The 16,348-nt window shown below is 42.4% G+C and overlaps 2 protein-coding genes across 2 annotated transcripts in view; one reads left to right on the forward strand and one right to left on the reverse strand.

Moving 5' to 3' along the window:
* Positions 1-22: 22 nt before the first annotated feature.
* hexd (hexosaminidase d) lies at positions 23-6,911 on the reverse strand. Its single transcript, XM_079491812.1, has 11 exons — positions 6,688-6,911; positions 6,363-6,478; positions 5,780-5,867; positions 4,437-4,601; positions 3,640-3,823; positions 2,985-3,056; positions 2,247-2,445; positions 1,304-1,465; positions 1,107-1,211; positions 338-427; positions 23-249 (listed from the first exon to the last, which is right to left on the reverse strand). The coding sequence occupies exons 1-11, from the start codon at positions 6,772-6,774 to the stop codon at positions 42-44; spliced, it is 1,476 nt and encodes a 491-aa protein (XP_079347938.1). The 5' UTR covers positions 6,775-6,911; the 3' UTR covers positions 23-41.
* Positions 6,912-7,363: 452 nt separating this feature from the next.
* The window catches only part of ogfod3 (2-oxoglutarate and iron dependent oxygenase domain containing 3), a 32,438-nt gene continuing 23,453 nt past the window's right edge, over positions 7,364-16,348 (forward strand). Inside the window, exons 1-5 of the mRNA XM_079493485.1 lie at positions 7,364-7,598; positions 10,011-10,237; positions 11,840-11,915; positions 12,044-12,086; positions 14,681-14,745. Coding sequence (XP_079349611.1) covers positions 7,531-7,598; positions 10,011-10,237; positions 11,840-11,915; positions 12,044-12,086; positions 14,681-14,745 — 479 coding nt within the window. The 5' untranslated portion in view covers positions 7,364-7,530. The remainder of the gene's footprint in view (positions 7,599-10,010; positions 10,238-11,839; positions 11,916-12,043; positions 12,087-14,680; positions 14,746-16,348) is intronic.

A 16,348-nucleotide genomic window follows, 5' to 3' on the forward strand; every position in this document is an offset into this window, starting at 1 on the left:
CGTTGAACCTTTCCTATCCTCATTCTCACAAGCCCTCTGGGTCACTTGGGCTGCTCAGCCAGAGCTGGGAGGCTGTGTTGGGCCGTCATCTCCAGCAGACAGGCCGTGATATCCTCTACAATCTTCTGTATGGGAGCCACTACTGGGGTAACGTGCTGCTCGATCCACTCCTGGGCTGTGGCCAGTGGGTAAAGACGTTCCATCTCCTCCCTCACTGTGGTCGCTTTCTGCTCCAAAATATTCAACAACCTGAAAATAGAATATATATATTTTTAGGCATAATTTGAAAAAAAAAACAGATGGGGAAGATATGGATGGAACTAAGATTCAAGCTTACTCAGTCGCTGAGGTTCGAATCTGCATGGTGATAAGAGGGCTGACTGTTTTCCTCTGTCGGTGGTAAGGAGAAAGCCACCCTCTTACATACCTACAGTAGCAAAGGCATACAGAATTATTCACGTTACAGTGTAGGTCTAACATGAAAATTGCCGCTTATTACTGTATGTGCATATCGCAGTAAGAATATTGAATATTTGATGCCCCAATTAAAAAGGTATGGTAAGTGATATTTGTGGTTATATTCAGATAGTAATCATTGCGTGTTTGTTCAGTAGCAAGGGTCTCCCCGTCTCCAGCTCTTCAGTAAGCAGAAAATACATGTTCAGGTCAGGACACCAATGTTATCCGATCAGAGAGAGAACACAGTATACAGATTAATCAAGTGATAATATGATACGATAATGATACAAAGAGACGAGCAGACAAAACTGGAAGCAAAGCAAAGTTCTTTGTTTACCCAGGGAAGTGGACTAAGCTCGAGATGCTTGTTTACAGCCACACCCTGCTCATAGAACATTTCATGGTAGGGGTTCAATGCCTTGCTCAAGGGCACTTCAGCGGTGGTAATTTTACAGAAAATGATGAGCTGGAAAGAGGGGGAGTCCTACAATGATTACTATCAGAATATAGTGCTTTAACCTTTTAACAAAAAGAATACAATAAAATAAGTTTTTGTTTTAACCAAAATATATCACTCTTTAAACCTATGTATTGTACTGTAGTGGAAGAGACTGAAATGAGCTAACATCATTGCCTTTTTTACTCACATGTTGTTTTCAAAACCACAAATATCATTCGAGTTTAGTATCGATACGAGCTCTACAATCACCGCAGCCAGTCTGCCACCAGGAAACGATGAGTCATCAACATGGCTGCACAGGGGACAAGATCCAGTCACATGTCTTTTTAGTTTTACATTGTTATGATAGCAGTGCAGCAAATTGTATCTCAGGCTGACTCTCACCTCTCTATTTTCTCAGCTTCCACCGAGGAAACACCTAGGATCTCGGTCACATTGGCTTGAACCTCCAAACTGAATTGTCCATGGATGAGAGTCTGCAGGCAGGCTGCTAGGGATGGCAATGCCAGTGGAATCAGCTCACACAGCACTGACAGATGATCGTACCTTGCATGGCCAGGAAATAAAAGTGAATACAGACCACTTGCGAGGTAAAACCCACATATTAATTCCTCTAGTACTATCCTATGTTAAGAATACAATTATGTGCCGTTTTCAAAATCCACTGAAAAGTGCAATACAAAAAAGGTTTAACCCCCAGAAATAGGATGACATTTGATGAAAATAGGCGAACATTGAATTTGGTTATTTCCCCCCACTTTGATGTACAGCAAATGGTTGAATATACTAATAATGGTTGAATATACTAATGAACTATAGCAGTGGTTCTCATAGTGAACGTTGACCCCCAGGGGTCATTGGGGAGGTTCCAGCAGGTACACAGCTAAATGTTGGTAACTCTTGAGTGTTCAAAAGAGTTATGGGGGTCCGTGGCCTAATGCAGGGGTTCTCAACGTTTTTGGCCGGGGACCCCCAGAGATGCTTTGGCAGTGTCTCAGGACCCCCGCTCCGCCCCCTCCCGGCCCCCAATATAAATTGACTGCTACAATAACCTTAATAATAGAGACAATACACCATAAATAAATACTGAAACCAGATAATCATTAGGGAAGGTGTATATGTGTACTATATGTAAACTCTTCATTTCCATTTTCCAGCCATTCAGTTGCAAAGAAAATAGTTTGGGGACCCCCCAAAATAATTTGGCGACCCCCAGAGGGGTCGCGACCCACGGGTTGAGAACCCCTGGCCTAATGCATAGTGAACTGCGGGGGTTCTTTGAAATGAAGAAGTACAGTTTGAGAATAATTTTGAAGTACATTGTTACCTTTGCCAGCCGGTCAGAGCAATGCCCTGGAGGTGTACGGCCGGGGAGATGGTGTCTGCCACCTTCAGCCACTGCAGGTGGTTGTCCACGTGTCTCTGGGTAAGGGCCACGTTGGTGTGGACACTGGTGGAGCCTTTAAAGGCGCTAGCTGCCCACACCGTCGACAGACCGGCACCGCTGTACTTCTCCAACAGAGACACTGTGGACACGAGAGTGGTCAAATTAATGTACGTCAATATGTCAGTAATAATAATGTATTAGTATGCACAGTTTGCCATCAAACCACCATAAAGGCGGGTGAAAATGTATAATCCGATGCCATTAATTGTGAGCTGGGCAATATATCGATATTGTAATCTGGGATTTTCGTAATATTGTTACGACCGTAGGTCACATTTACTATGAAAACCTGCATCTCCCGTCCGTCAGTTAGTCACCCCACGCCTCCATATATGGTCACGCCTCGTGACATCACGATTCACGCCTCCATATAATGTTCACAATAACCACTTTATTGAACCATTTTCAAAATAGTGAAAATGGCATATTTGCAGCTACTGCTACATTATGAGCTTGCCTTGTACGGCTGTACAAGCTCATAATGCATTGCAACGTGACACGTTGTGGATCGTTGTACTGTAGATCGCCCACTTCCACAGCACGACACCATCATACGGCTGAAACAGGGCATAAGTAGTTAACTTTACATGGTGTCAAAGTTTATGCTGGGGTTCCTACCAGTCGTGTCCACATCCAGAGCAGGGCCGTAGTCCCACAACATGGGCTGGACCAAACCTACTAGACCACTAGCTGTCAGGTGAAAAAAGAAGAGAAAAAAAAAGGATGCAATTTCACACAGGAATCAAACAGATTTTTGTATTGCATTAAACACATTATTGCAATGTTGTACAACTATATAAAACGGTATGAATTATCTTTTAGATTTGCTATATCAGTATTCCCTATAGTAGTGCTATAGTATCATTCCCTAATACCCAAATTCCATACAGTAAAAAATATATTTCAACCTGTTTTGGGATTTATTTTTATTGTTCTCTCCCACACACATTTTTCAAAAATAAATCTACACGCGTTGTGTGCTTGTACAGTAGATTGGCTATTGTCACTATAAAAACAAGTGTACCTTGGTGTGCCACGGTACGCAAAACAAGACCCCTACCCCCTTTTTGAAACTAGCTCCTCGCCACTCGCCCTACACACTTCCACTCGGTTTGAGCATAGATGTATAAATAATAGAGACGATACTGGAATTCCCCTCCCATCCATTTGCATTGCATTGCGTCTCTATTATTTATATATCTATGCTCAAACCGAGTGGAAGTGTGTAGGGCGAGTGGTGAGGAGATAGTTTCAAAAATGGCCCTACCCTCACCCTTTAGAGTGTCATGGTTCATCCCTCTCATCATGTCATCCCACATGACGAGGTTCAAGTGAGGCCACGCCTCCTTGACGGCCTTGGCCACCCTGGTCACATGACCCAGGAAGAGCTGCTCCACCGTACGGCCAGGTGTGGACAACCAGAGTTTAGACTCCTCCCCCTCACCGAGCAGATACACCTGGGACACACGGGACAGAGAGAGTGTCTTATCGATCTCAGCCGCGCACGAAGACTGTAGATACAAAGTAGAGACAGACCCTCGAGTCCTCGCTTCACTCCTTCACTAATAATGACATATCGCACTTGGTCAAGTTCACCATTAGTTAATGGTGAGGATTGAGGAACAGGAGTAAACGATGAGTTCATGATAACTTAATGAATGAATGTGTGAGTTCATCATTAATAAAGGGCTAATTATGTAAGTGTATGAATTTGCATGCTCAAGTAAAGTGTGACCCTTAATTACGGTAGGTTGTTATACGCTATAATATTAATAATAATAAGATACAGTGCTAATCGATGCCAATTGCTAATTCACAGAACATTCAAACCGGGAAAGAATCTGTGTCACGTTAGATTTTGTGTGCTGGCTATTCAAAAATAGCAGATATACAAGCTCACAGTGCATCACTTTGTGCCACAATGCGAGCTTGCACATCTGCTATTTTTGAATTTTTTTGAAAAATCTTTAAAGCGTGAGAACTACTGATCTAGAAGCCATTTTGTTGAATGGGTTTTTAAATTGGACTACGTATTTCTTTCACTCCGATCTTCATGATCAAAGTCTTCACCTCGTCCGCTCCGATGTGCAGCGTGCTGAGGCCTGGATGGCGCTCCACCACCTGCCTTAACATCTCCAACACTAGCTTCAGCCCGTCCTCTCTGTGGGGATTCAGGGTGCCCAGGCAGTGGCCCACCTCTCTGAGGCCCAGCATGGACGGGTGCTTCAACACAAACTACAGCGGCAGCAGGGAAACAAAGACAATATGACATGTATGGGTTGTATTCCCAGCTCCTGTTGAATGGACACAGTAAAAGGAGGAAGGCAAGCAGGAAGGAATGAGTGGAAGGTGTGTGTGTGTGTGTGTGTGTGTGTGTGTGTGTGTGTGTGTGTGTGTGTGTGTGTGTGTGTGTGTGTGTGTGTGTGTGTGTGTGTGTGTGTGTGTGTGTGTGTGTGTGTGTGTGTGTGTGTGTGTGTGTGTGTGTGTGTGTGTGTGTGTACAAACGTGCAAGAGAGAGGTGGGTGTTAACTGTTAAGAACAATTCTGTAGTCTCTTCTATTCTAGAGACAATGGATACTCTGTAGTTAGCTCTGGTCCATAGCATTCTACTGCTTCTACGATTCTGCCCTGCAGTATAAGGCTATGGGACTTTCAGTTTTAAATTTCAAATCGAAATCAGACCAGCCTCTCCTCTTTAGCGTATTTTAAAAGAACGTTTTTGCTACTGGTGAAAAAAAAATCTCTTTCTGGCCAAAAAGTACCGTTTATACGTGTGGTGGGGGGCTCAGAGTGCGTCCACTAAGGAAAGTAGGCTTTCTAATGACCCGCCTTTGTTTTGGTGAGTAGCAAAAACTTTCTTTTAAAATACGCTAAAGAGGAGAGGCTGGTCTGATTTCGATTTGAGATTTAAAACTGAAAGTCCCATAGCCTTATACTGCAGGGCAGAATCGTAGAAGCAGTAGAAGGCTATGGACCAGAGCTACTCTGTAGTGTAGATTGTGGACAGCAGGATTTGTGATAAAGGTTAGCCAATGGAATACAACCACTCTAAGGACTACTAACCATTGGCTTTCCAACACTGACATAGACATACTGCACATACAGTAAGAGCTGCTACCTTTACACACATTTTAAATCTAAGGCTTTTTGTATACTATTTAAATAGTTTCGGGGAAATGCTGCCAATTGTCACAAAAGTGACTTTGTTTCAAAAAAGCTTTATACCCTTTATATAAAACATGCATATAACACTGGAATGTGACATATCTCTGTTTAACACAATGCTGTACGTCCCCTCCAACTGTACACGCTTGCCCCACTTCTTTGTTTTAATTGTTTATTATGTTTTGACTTTGACACTTCTCATGCCAATAAAGCTCCTTTTGAATTGCAATTTGAACTGATTGCCTCACCTCCATGTGACCAAAGGTCTGCACCAGAGGAATGACCTCCAACCCTCTGGATCTGGCAACATCCTGCAAGGACAGGACCTCCTCGTGACTGCAAAACAAAAATGAATAGACAGCAGTAGGTCAATACAATGTCAGTCCCCATACCTGAGGCTGGTCATTAACCCATTGAAGCATCCGTGCCGTTTTAGATTTATTTGGCTATTCAAAAAGTGAACATTTTTAACTCATACTTGCCCTGGAACAAAATATTTTGAGATAATCTGCGGCCAAATAAAATGTGTTAAAAAAGTTTGAGAACCACTGATATAGCAACATGCTTTTCAGTCTGATTTAGGAGACATTTTGTAGAATTGGCCTCAGGTGTAAATGGGTTAAATGACCAGCCTATCATTTTATCAAATTATATCTTCATGACAGGGTGAGCTTTTGCATGAAGTGTTTTCTCTTAAGAGAGCATAGTGAGTTCAGTCCAGGTAAGAATTGCAGTTTTATTACCTCACATTGTGGGTCAATAAGCAAGTCATAAACTGTCTGAGGACTGAGGGTGCGCACCACACACACACCTCACCTCACCTCACCTCACCTGTAAGCAGGATGGACTGTTGCCTGCAGCAGGTTCAACTGCCCTTCATAAGGAAACATATCCTCATACTCGACCAGAAGGCCATCAGCTCCCAGCTGAGAGAACAAGTCGATCAGCTGTGTGGAGGACATGATGGTGAAAAATGAAAATAAAACACATTTCACTCACTCAGGAGAGAGTCATACTCAAACCAACACAACAACTGGCCTCTCTGCTCTGTTCAGACATAGGTATTATTTATCATGATTCATCAATAACAGTGTTATTACACACTATCAAAACTATGCTGTGTGAAATGGCAGGACTGTTTCAGGGACCTGCTCACCTTGTGAAGGTATTCAATCCTTGGGGGAGCCCCTTTCAGATCCAGGTGAACTAGCTTCTTTCCTTTCGGCCATGGTGAAAACGTCATCCCTGTCTCAAGCTTGCTTGCACTGACTGACCCACCAGGAAGGAATACGATCGATAAACAAGACCGTGCAACGGTGCGAGAAATGGTGACACTATAATGTATTAACTCACATTCATTACGATGATCAATTCACTCTGCTTTACATCCTGGTGTGTGTAGGCAATCGATTCATTTAGCCTTAAAAATGACACCGAGCAATCGATGCGGCTGTCGTTGATTTTTCTTTACATTTATGTATTTCCGGGGGTGAAATAATATTTAAGAGCAGCTCTTAGGGTAACGAATCACAGTAGACAACAATTCGTTTTTTTTTGTATTTGTATATTTTCATTAAGTTCAACAAACAATAATCATACAGTTGAAATAATAAAATACAAATATATAATTGACATTAGATTTTAATATGGAAATTAAAATTAAAAAACAGATTAAGTTACATTAAGTGTTTCTGTGTGTTATAGTTCAGGCTATGCACTTTATATCTTTGTATTAAGTCGATGATGTGGGCCAATCAAAACGTTTCGCTGCTCCAGGGAATTGGGACCAATGGGAGGAGCTGCTACGCGGTACACAGGAAGTAAAACACAATTCTTGAACCAAACCTGAACCAAAGCATCCATCCATGGTACCAACTGTACCAACTGTAGGTACCAACAACTCGTTTGGCTGAATGCTCGTACAGGAGGGGACAATCAGCGTCTTTTCCCCGTTATTCTGGTTATTAATGCATAACGCAACAACAAGCTGGAATCTATCATGACAGTGCAACGGCGAGGAAATCCCAAAGTTCCAGATGCAAATGGGATTGAAAGGAAAATCAAAAGGTAAGTCATCATTTCTGTGTTGCAAAATATATAGCTCATATGAATAGACATACGCGTCCAATGGCGTGTATTATTATGGTTTTAGGCTGTTACTTATTCAAGATACAATAGTATCTTGAAGTTTTATAGGCATTTGGGTTTGGTTGGTGTCTGCATGCCCCCCAGCGGGACATTCTCTTCTGGGATGATGGTGATCAGTATGTCAGTCACATCCATTCTTAAGCTGTGACCATAACCTTAAACTATAGCTCTGGTCCATAGTTGTAGCTCTAATGCAAAGGCATTAAACCAAATATCCACCTCACCTCACCTCTTCTCTATCTCTCTCTCTCTCTCTCAATCTCTCTCTCGTCTTTCTGTTTCACCCTCATTTGGATAGTTGTAAATCAGTTGTAAGCAGTGATTAATGATTCTGCTTGTGTGGTTGAAGGGGTGCCTACCTACCAACAATGCATCTTAACATTGAGAATAGATAGGTGTTGTGTATCTCAGTGGTTCTCAAAGTGGGGTCTATAGGGACCCCCAGGGGTCCTTGGGGGGCGTCCCCAGCTAAAGGCATCAAAATCAGTTTAAAACTTGAACTGTATAACTGTACTATACATCAGCATACATTTGAAAATAATGCGATGTGACATGTTGTGAGCTTGTTATTGTACATATGCCATTTTCAAGAAATCTTGCAAAAAACTAATTTGGGATATTTCTGAAACATTTTAATGACATACTGTAAATCTTGTATGGGACTTTCTGGCACAAAATATTTTCAGATGGAAGTCCATGGCCAAATATATATCAATATGGGGGTCCTTAACATGGAAAAGGTTTGAGAACCACCCTTTTCAGGCCACGACCCCCACAAAATGCGACAAAAATAATGCGATGTGACGTGAGCTTGTACATATGCCATTTTCAAGTAATCTTGCAAAAAAAAGTGTGAACAATTTTGGGATATTTCTGAAACATTTTAATGACATACTGTAAATCTTGTATGGGACTTTCTGGCACAAAATATTTTCAGATAGGTTTGAGAACCACTCTTTTCAGGCCACCACCCACACACACACACACACACACACACACACACACCCACACACACACACACACACACACACACAAATCATATTTGAACTGGGGGAACCCCACACTGACACGCACTTGGATTTGGGGCATTACATTTAGTTTGACTCGGTTCCACAGGTACATAGCCTATCTACAAGCTCACAACCTAGCTTGTAGATCGGCTATTTTCACTATTTCTGCCTCTTTCTTATGTTATTAACTTATTTGACAATATGGCCAATGTTTGACCAGTTTGTATAGTATAGTTTATTGATCACTTTTGATGCAGTAATGGTATTCTTTTAAATTTCATTTAATTATCATCCCCTCCAACGTCTGGCTTTTGAAATTGCGTCATATAGCAGCCAAGTCTATGGACTTTTAATGTTTTTTTTAGAGCACTTTAAACAAACATTACCTGCAGGCGCCACTCACTTCACACAAGTGTGATTTTTAGGTATCGGAAAGGTCCCCTCTGGGGGTCCCGGCCCACAGGTTGAGACCGTTTGTGATAGTCCTAGAAGTGCTCCAGTCCATATCATACATGGGCAACTGGCGGCCCGGGGGCCACATGCAGCCCCCACCTGCATGTGGCCCTGAGCCTGAGGGCCACTTAATATGGCCCTCAGGTTAATATCAGAATACTGATATATTATTGATTTACAATCATGACCCGCTTTAATTACTTCAGTCTAAATTAGTAGCTTAATCATTATTAAGCTACTAAAGACAATAACATTTTAATACTACTCATTAAGCCTTAATGAGTAGTATTAAAATGTTATTTTACTTTTTTTTGTCCAATCTATTTGGATTTAGTTTATAAAGCTAACATAACTATAATGAAAGGCATTTGAAATTAAATAAAAATGTTACTTTTCAGGATTCCAATTGAAAAATAGCAAAATTAGCTGACCTACAAGCTGCGACGTGTTTTGAGCTTGTAGATCGGCTATTTTTGCTAGGACAGTAATAATGCAATGTGGCCCCTCAGAGTGAGTGCGGAAATATATTAGTGGCCCTCTCCATCATCAAAGTTGCCCACCCCTGGTCCACAGGGGCGGCGGTGGCTCAGGGGTAGAGTGGCTGGATGGTATTGGTAACCGCCGATGGTATTGGAACCCGGGCTCCCCCAGAGTTACTGTCGAAGTGTCCTTGAACAAGGCACTGAACCCCTAATTGCTCCCGATGTGCTGATTGGTGCCTTGCATGGTTTCTGCCGCCATCGGTGTATGAATGTGTGTGTGAATGGGTGAATGTAATGCACAATCTATGTAAAGCTCCTTGGATAAAGGCGCTATATAAATGCACGGTTTACCATTTACATGCTTTCTTCTCTCTCTCGTCTCTCAGGGGTAACGCTCTGCGGCAGGCGTCGGCTTGGAGAGGCACCAGAGTGCCTCTGCTCCTCCTGCTGCTCGGGGCGGTGTGTGTCGGTGGACTCGGAACGTGGTTCTACATAACGATGGTGGACCGCGAGATCACAGAGACTCTGGTCAGATGGAAGGAACAGGTGTCCCAGCCCAGGGTCTACAGCGTGCCGTGCTCCGCGGATTATGAGAACTATAAGCGCTACCCCGGTGAGTTTGCCAGTGTCGTGTTTATGTTATGCTTTAGCTATTGAAAAATAGCAGATCTACAAGCTCATAGCGCGGCACCGAGTGCAGCGCTACGAGCTTGTAGATCTGCTAGAAAAATCGTGAAAGTGTGGTGCAAATCTTTGAATGTATATTCTCTGAGAGCAAACGTTTTGAACTCAAATCTTTGCTTCTGGGGGGGTCCCTGGAACAACATATTTTCAGATGGGGGTCGGCAGCCAATTTCATATAATTTCTGGGATCCTTGACATGAAATAGTTTGAGAACCACTGACACCGAAACAAGGGTTTTTCAGAAAACTGTCAGGATTTAGAAGGCATTTCGTAGAATCGTCGTCAGGTATAAATGGGTTAACAGGTGGCCACGTGTTGAAAACGTGACCAAAATGAAACGACATGGGGCTGGTGAATTGTTTGTCTTTGCGACAAACCACAAGAAAGAAAATAATGAATTTAAAGCTGTAGTTCACCAAAAAAAAATCTGTATTTTATATCAATTACATTTTATGTAATTCAATTCAATTACAATTATGAAGATTATGGATAATTTGATGACCGGGTCATCGGTCAGGTCAGTAGGAGACTCTTTGAGTCTCCGCCGGTCATCAAATTATTGGCTTAGGAATGCGACAAAAACAATCTCCATGAATTCAAGGCTTTACGGGGTGTGTAATTGATAGAAATGAAGTCATTTTTAGGGGTCGGTAGTGCTGTCGCCTCACAGCTAGAAGGTCCTGCGTTCGATTCCTGCTGGGGACGCTGTGGGCGCTGGGGGCGTGTTCCCTCCTCCGTGTCATCAGTGCCCATACCCTAGGCGGGGATGGCGAAAGGGCCCTTCAGTGTGGAGTTTGCATGTTCTCCCTGTGTCCCCTAGGGTAGGTACTCTAACAAAAAACATGCAGTTGGATCGTCTCTAAACTACCTTGCCCTGGCCAGCCGGGGCGCCTGATGGTGAGGGGAAAGGAACTGGTCGGCATAACGTGTTCCTTCCATGCGTTACGTCCGGACGGGGTAACTCCCCCCTGTCAGGTGAAAAGAAGCAGCTTGGACTCCTCATGCATAGAAGGAAGCATGAGGTTAGTCCGCTGCCCCCCCAGGTTGGTAGAGGAAGTGTAGCGCCCAGGATTACATTATAATTGACACTGGGTGAAGTTTTTCAAGGGAAACAGAATGTGTAGAAGTAACCTCTATCCTACATTCCAGTATCTGTGGTAGAAATTGTTCCGTGAAGAACTGAAGATATGATGCTAGTACTAAGATAAGTGAACGTTACTGGACCACGGTCAGGGGTAATGAGGGTCAATGTCTGGTGGTGGTGTTCATTGAAATGGAACTACATGGCCTGGGCCGTGGCTCAGCGTCAGCGGTCCAGGCACCTTGGCTGGTAATCCAGTCTGGCAGTGTGCCGTGGGTGGCCTTTACTGCATGTCACCCCCCCATCGCTCTCCCCATTTCCTGTCAGCCTACTGTCTATCCCTCCATAAAAAATATAAAATAAAGGCGAAAGCCACAAAAAAAAAACATTAAAAAAAAGAAATTGAACTACATCACTTATGTGTTCTCTTTGGTTCTGTGACACTTCCAGGATGCACTCCTAAGCAGTGTGGCCGAGCTGTCACAGATGGTGTGGTGACGAGGGAGGAGGCTGAAGCACTGAAAAGGTAGTCAGTCTAGACACTATTATATTATACAAATTACCTGCCTGTCTGTTCAGGCACTTAATGTGTATTTACTTTCATTCTGTTCATTCTCTCCATTAAGTTAATTGCAATACTCTTCCTGTGCGCAGGTTGGCTGAGAGGGGACTCTCTCTCGCTGGATCAGAAGGAGGAGTGAGTATATGTAAAATATACAGTTTAGTTAGAATAATAACGGTAGAGAATAGTGAAGGGTTTGAACTTTGAAGAGAGTTTGACTCTCCTAATAATACACCAGACCAAACATCTGTTAAAAATGTCATGGTAAATATTTATTAACCTATATTTATATAATTGGTCCTAATGTTCGCAAGCTGAGTCTGTCATCGATGTCCAAGCTAGTCCACTAGTCCAGTTTACTCTCCCATTGGCTGACGTCGCTGTGCTAGTCCAGTTGGCTTTCTCACTGGCTAAACCGCAGTGTGCGTGCGTGCGTGCGTGCGTGCGTGCGTGCGTGCGTGCGTGCGTGTTCACTCCAAAGCCATGAGAACTTAGTGGCTGCATACAGTACAAGAGGAAATTGGGAACTTAATAATAATATAATAATAATAATAATAATCTGCCCAACGATGATGTCACTGGTGGACGGTTTTCTATCTCTGAACTGCCCATAGCCCTCCTATGAGAAACAGAAATATATTAGTAGAAAAAAAACTGTGCTATTTCATCATGAACATTAGTGGGGACCAAGTATTATGAAGATAAGTTGAAAAGTCTTTCTTTTTAGCTGCATTAACCCTATCTTGTCACTAGAGGGCAGGCTGGTACACTATATTGCTGGGCCTATATGACAGAGCTCTGCATATTGCACGCCTGCACACTCACAGTGGCATAAAGTAACTACTCGAGTACTGCACTTACTTACAGCATTTTTACCATTTTCATTATTTTTACATCTACTCCTCTACATCTCAAAGGCAAATATTGTACTTTCACTCCACTACAATTATTTGAAAACTTTAGTTAATTTAATTTAATAATAATAATACATTTTATTTATAAGGCGCCTTTCAGGGCACTCAAGGTCGCCGTACCGGTTAAAAACACAGTTTAAAAGCAAAACAAAGACACAGAGGTCAGCCATATGCCTGCCTAAACAGGTGGGTTTTGAGGTGAGTTTGGAATATGGTGATAGAGTCCATGTTTCTGATGTCAGGGAGGGAGTTCCAGAGGTGGGGGGCAGAGCGGCTGAAAGCTCTTGACCCCATGGTGGACAGACAGGCTGGGAGGACTTTCAGGGTGATGGAGGAGGCAGACCTAAGAGACCGGGTGGGGATGTTGACGTAGATTTTTATTATGATTACAAAACATAATTAACCACTTCAGCCCTCCCTGTATACATTTTAGCCATTTGAAAATACAGAAAGGGAAGAAAATGCCCAGCACTCAATACATGTCCTTTTCAAATGATTTGTTTACCTCTGACGAGCAAACGGCGAACGCGTTTCGACCTAGTGGGCCTTCCTCAGCATTTCTCCTCAGCCATTTGAAAATGGCCAATCTACAAGCTCACAATGTGTCGCTATGCAATGCATTGTGAGCTTGTAGATCTGCTCATTTCAAATGATTTTTTATACATTTCATACATTAGAAAACTTGTGAAATTCTAGACAAAGAGCAGTTTTCAGCACTTTTACTTGTGTACTTTAAGTATATTTTGATACCAATTATTTTGTACTTGAACTTTGTACTTTGGACTTTTACTTGTAACAGAGTATTTCTACATTGCAGTGTTGATACTTTTATTTAACCCATTTTGGGCGGGAACCCCTTTTGGTGTTAGCATTATGTCATGCTTTAGCTATTGAAAAATAGCAGGTCTGCTATTTTTTTAAAATCGAAGAACAACTGACATGGAAACATAGCTTTTTCAGAAAACTGTCAGGATGTAGAAGACATTTTTAGAATCTGATCTCAGGTCAAAATGGGTTAAGTATATAATGTGAGTAGTTTTACCACCACTGCACTTGCCTATGAGGCAGTGTGTAACATTCTTGTTGTCCATGCTCTCTGGGTGACCCTCATCTGACCTACACCCCTGTTGGCTTGTTCCCCAGCCAATAACATCCGTTGTTTATAGAGTGTTAATGTGCTAAAATGAAGGGAAGTGAAACCGCGGGGGACTTCAGAGAAAGGGACTTTATTTGTTGGCTCGTGAAAGACAATAGAGTGTCCCCCAGACAAGTTCACACAGCAATAACAAGTAAACGGTGACTGGTCACAGGCTCAGCCAAGTAAGTGGCAGCAGTTAAAGGAGCATTCAGTGATTTGGATGATTTGGAAAACCCCCCGGGCCGCCCCGGTAACAAGATGTGCACATGCACACACTACAGTGGGGGGGGGGGACACGACAGGCTAACAGCACGCACACCAAGGCCCGCTCGATCATGATTGGCGGAAGGCCCCTCTATCCTGATTGGATGAAGGCTGGGCCACCTAGCCAAAAACGAAACCTAGGTTTTTTGACCTCAGGGGTTAACTGGAGACAGGGAGGAACTCCTTATATGGTCAGCACACTCTATAGTAGGGAGGATTATCACCACAAAACAAAAAAAGAAGTGATATTTGAAGTAAGTGAAATCACTGAATATACCTTTAAACCATGGAATGGAAATGTTTTCATATATCTTTTTGTCCAGCCCTCTTTATTTTCAGTTCCGCTATTATTATTTCGTTAGTTCCAAGTATTTGTACTCGGGACAAATTCATGTGTTTTTCATTTACTTCAGGCCTCGATCCTGGACCTACACTCTGGAGCACTGTCGATGGGAAAACAGTTTGTTAACATTTACAGGTACGTCACATAGTTTATCCATTTTTTTCTGTTCCTCTACCAATGTGTGTCTTGACAACTAGTCTTGTTTGCATCCCACAGGCCACAGGGATACCAAACAAATTGAAACAATGAGTATAGTTTATTGTTTCATTAATTGTTGGTCCTGTTGATGCTGGTTCCGCTAGTCTCTCTTTGCCCACTTTGTTGGACCTCTGAGGGAACAGGACAAACTACTGTCATTCAGTCCCAGTCTCCCAGATTTTATCTGGAGCATTTCTCTTTCATATCTATAACCAGACTTGGTGGTTTTAACCCATTTTGGGTGGGAACCCCTTTTGGTGTTAGCATTATGTTATGCTTTAGCTATTGAAAAATAGCAGATCTACAAGCTCATAGCGCGCCACCGAGTGGCGTGAAAAATCGAAGAACGACTGACATAGAAACATAGCTTTTTCAGAAAACTGTCAGGATGTAGAAGACATTTTTAGAATCTGATCTCAGGTCAGAATGGAATCTTTGCCATGCCATTATTGGAAATGGGCTAGCACCCTCGTCCATTGCTGAGCTCATTTCCAGTTATAACCCACCCAGAGTTTTAAGGTCGGCCGATTAGCTACAGTTGAAGGTGCTAGCGACCAATAGAAGATCTAAGGGTGACCGGGCCTTTGCGGCAGCTGCCCCCAGGCTCTGGAATAGCTTGTCGCTACATATCAAAGCCGCCCAGGCAATAAATATTTTTAAATCCCTGCTAAAAACTCATTTTTTCTCCATGGCTTTTAATGAAAGCTGATGTAGCCCCACTTTCCCTCACTGTAAACATATGCTTGCTAGTTGTTGTTTTGTTTTTTTTGCACTTTTTGCTTTTGCTGTTGTTGCTTTTGTTTTTCTACTGCCTGTTTATATGTTTTAATGTTTGTTTATATTGCATTGTTCGCCCCTTGTTTTTCTTTTCACCTGTGCAGCACTTTGGTTGACTTTGTGACGTTAAATGTGCTATATGAATAAAGTTGAGTTGAGTTGAATAGAGGAAAGAAGCGCTGCCGTGGTCCTTGTAGTTGTGAACTGAAAACAGGTGCTCGTTGGCGAGGGTTCAAACCAAACAAACTCTGTTCCAGTCAAGTGAAAAAAAGCCTTTATTGTAATGGCATGGCAAAGCGCGTTTCGGCTACAAGCCTTCGTCAGGGTCCCATGAGTTGAGTTGAGTTACATGTAGAGAAGACGGTGTGTCACCAGGGCTGCCACGGTTACAAATTTCAGTTGGCGATTCATTGTCACATAAATAATTGCATTTAATAATAATTTAACGATTTCATTGTGTTTTTGGCCTCGAACACTGTCTGGAACATATCAATACAAATTTGATTTATTTTTGGTTTGTAGGCTTCATAATTACAAATTGCACAGGGCAGATAAATTACTGAGACTTATATTTTCAACTTTCAACAGCAACACGTCACTTTGTGATGTGCTGTATAAGCTTGTAAATCTGCTATTTTTGGAAAATGTTTGAAAATGATGAAAATCATTTTTTCAACGATTATGCAAAAATAATTGGGATTATCTCAAATAATTGCGATTAGGATATTATGTAATAATTGTGACAGGCCTTTATGTGTCGCAT

The sequence above is a fragment of the Electrona antarctica genome (genome assembly GCF_951216825.1).
Source record: "Electrona antarctica genome assembly, chromosome: 22".
In the NCBI taxonomy this organism is placed as follows: Eukaryota; Metazoa; Chordata; class Actinopteri; order Myctophiformes; family Myctophidae; genus Electrona; species Electrona antarctica.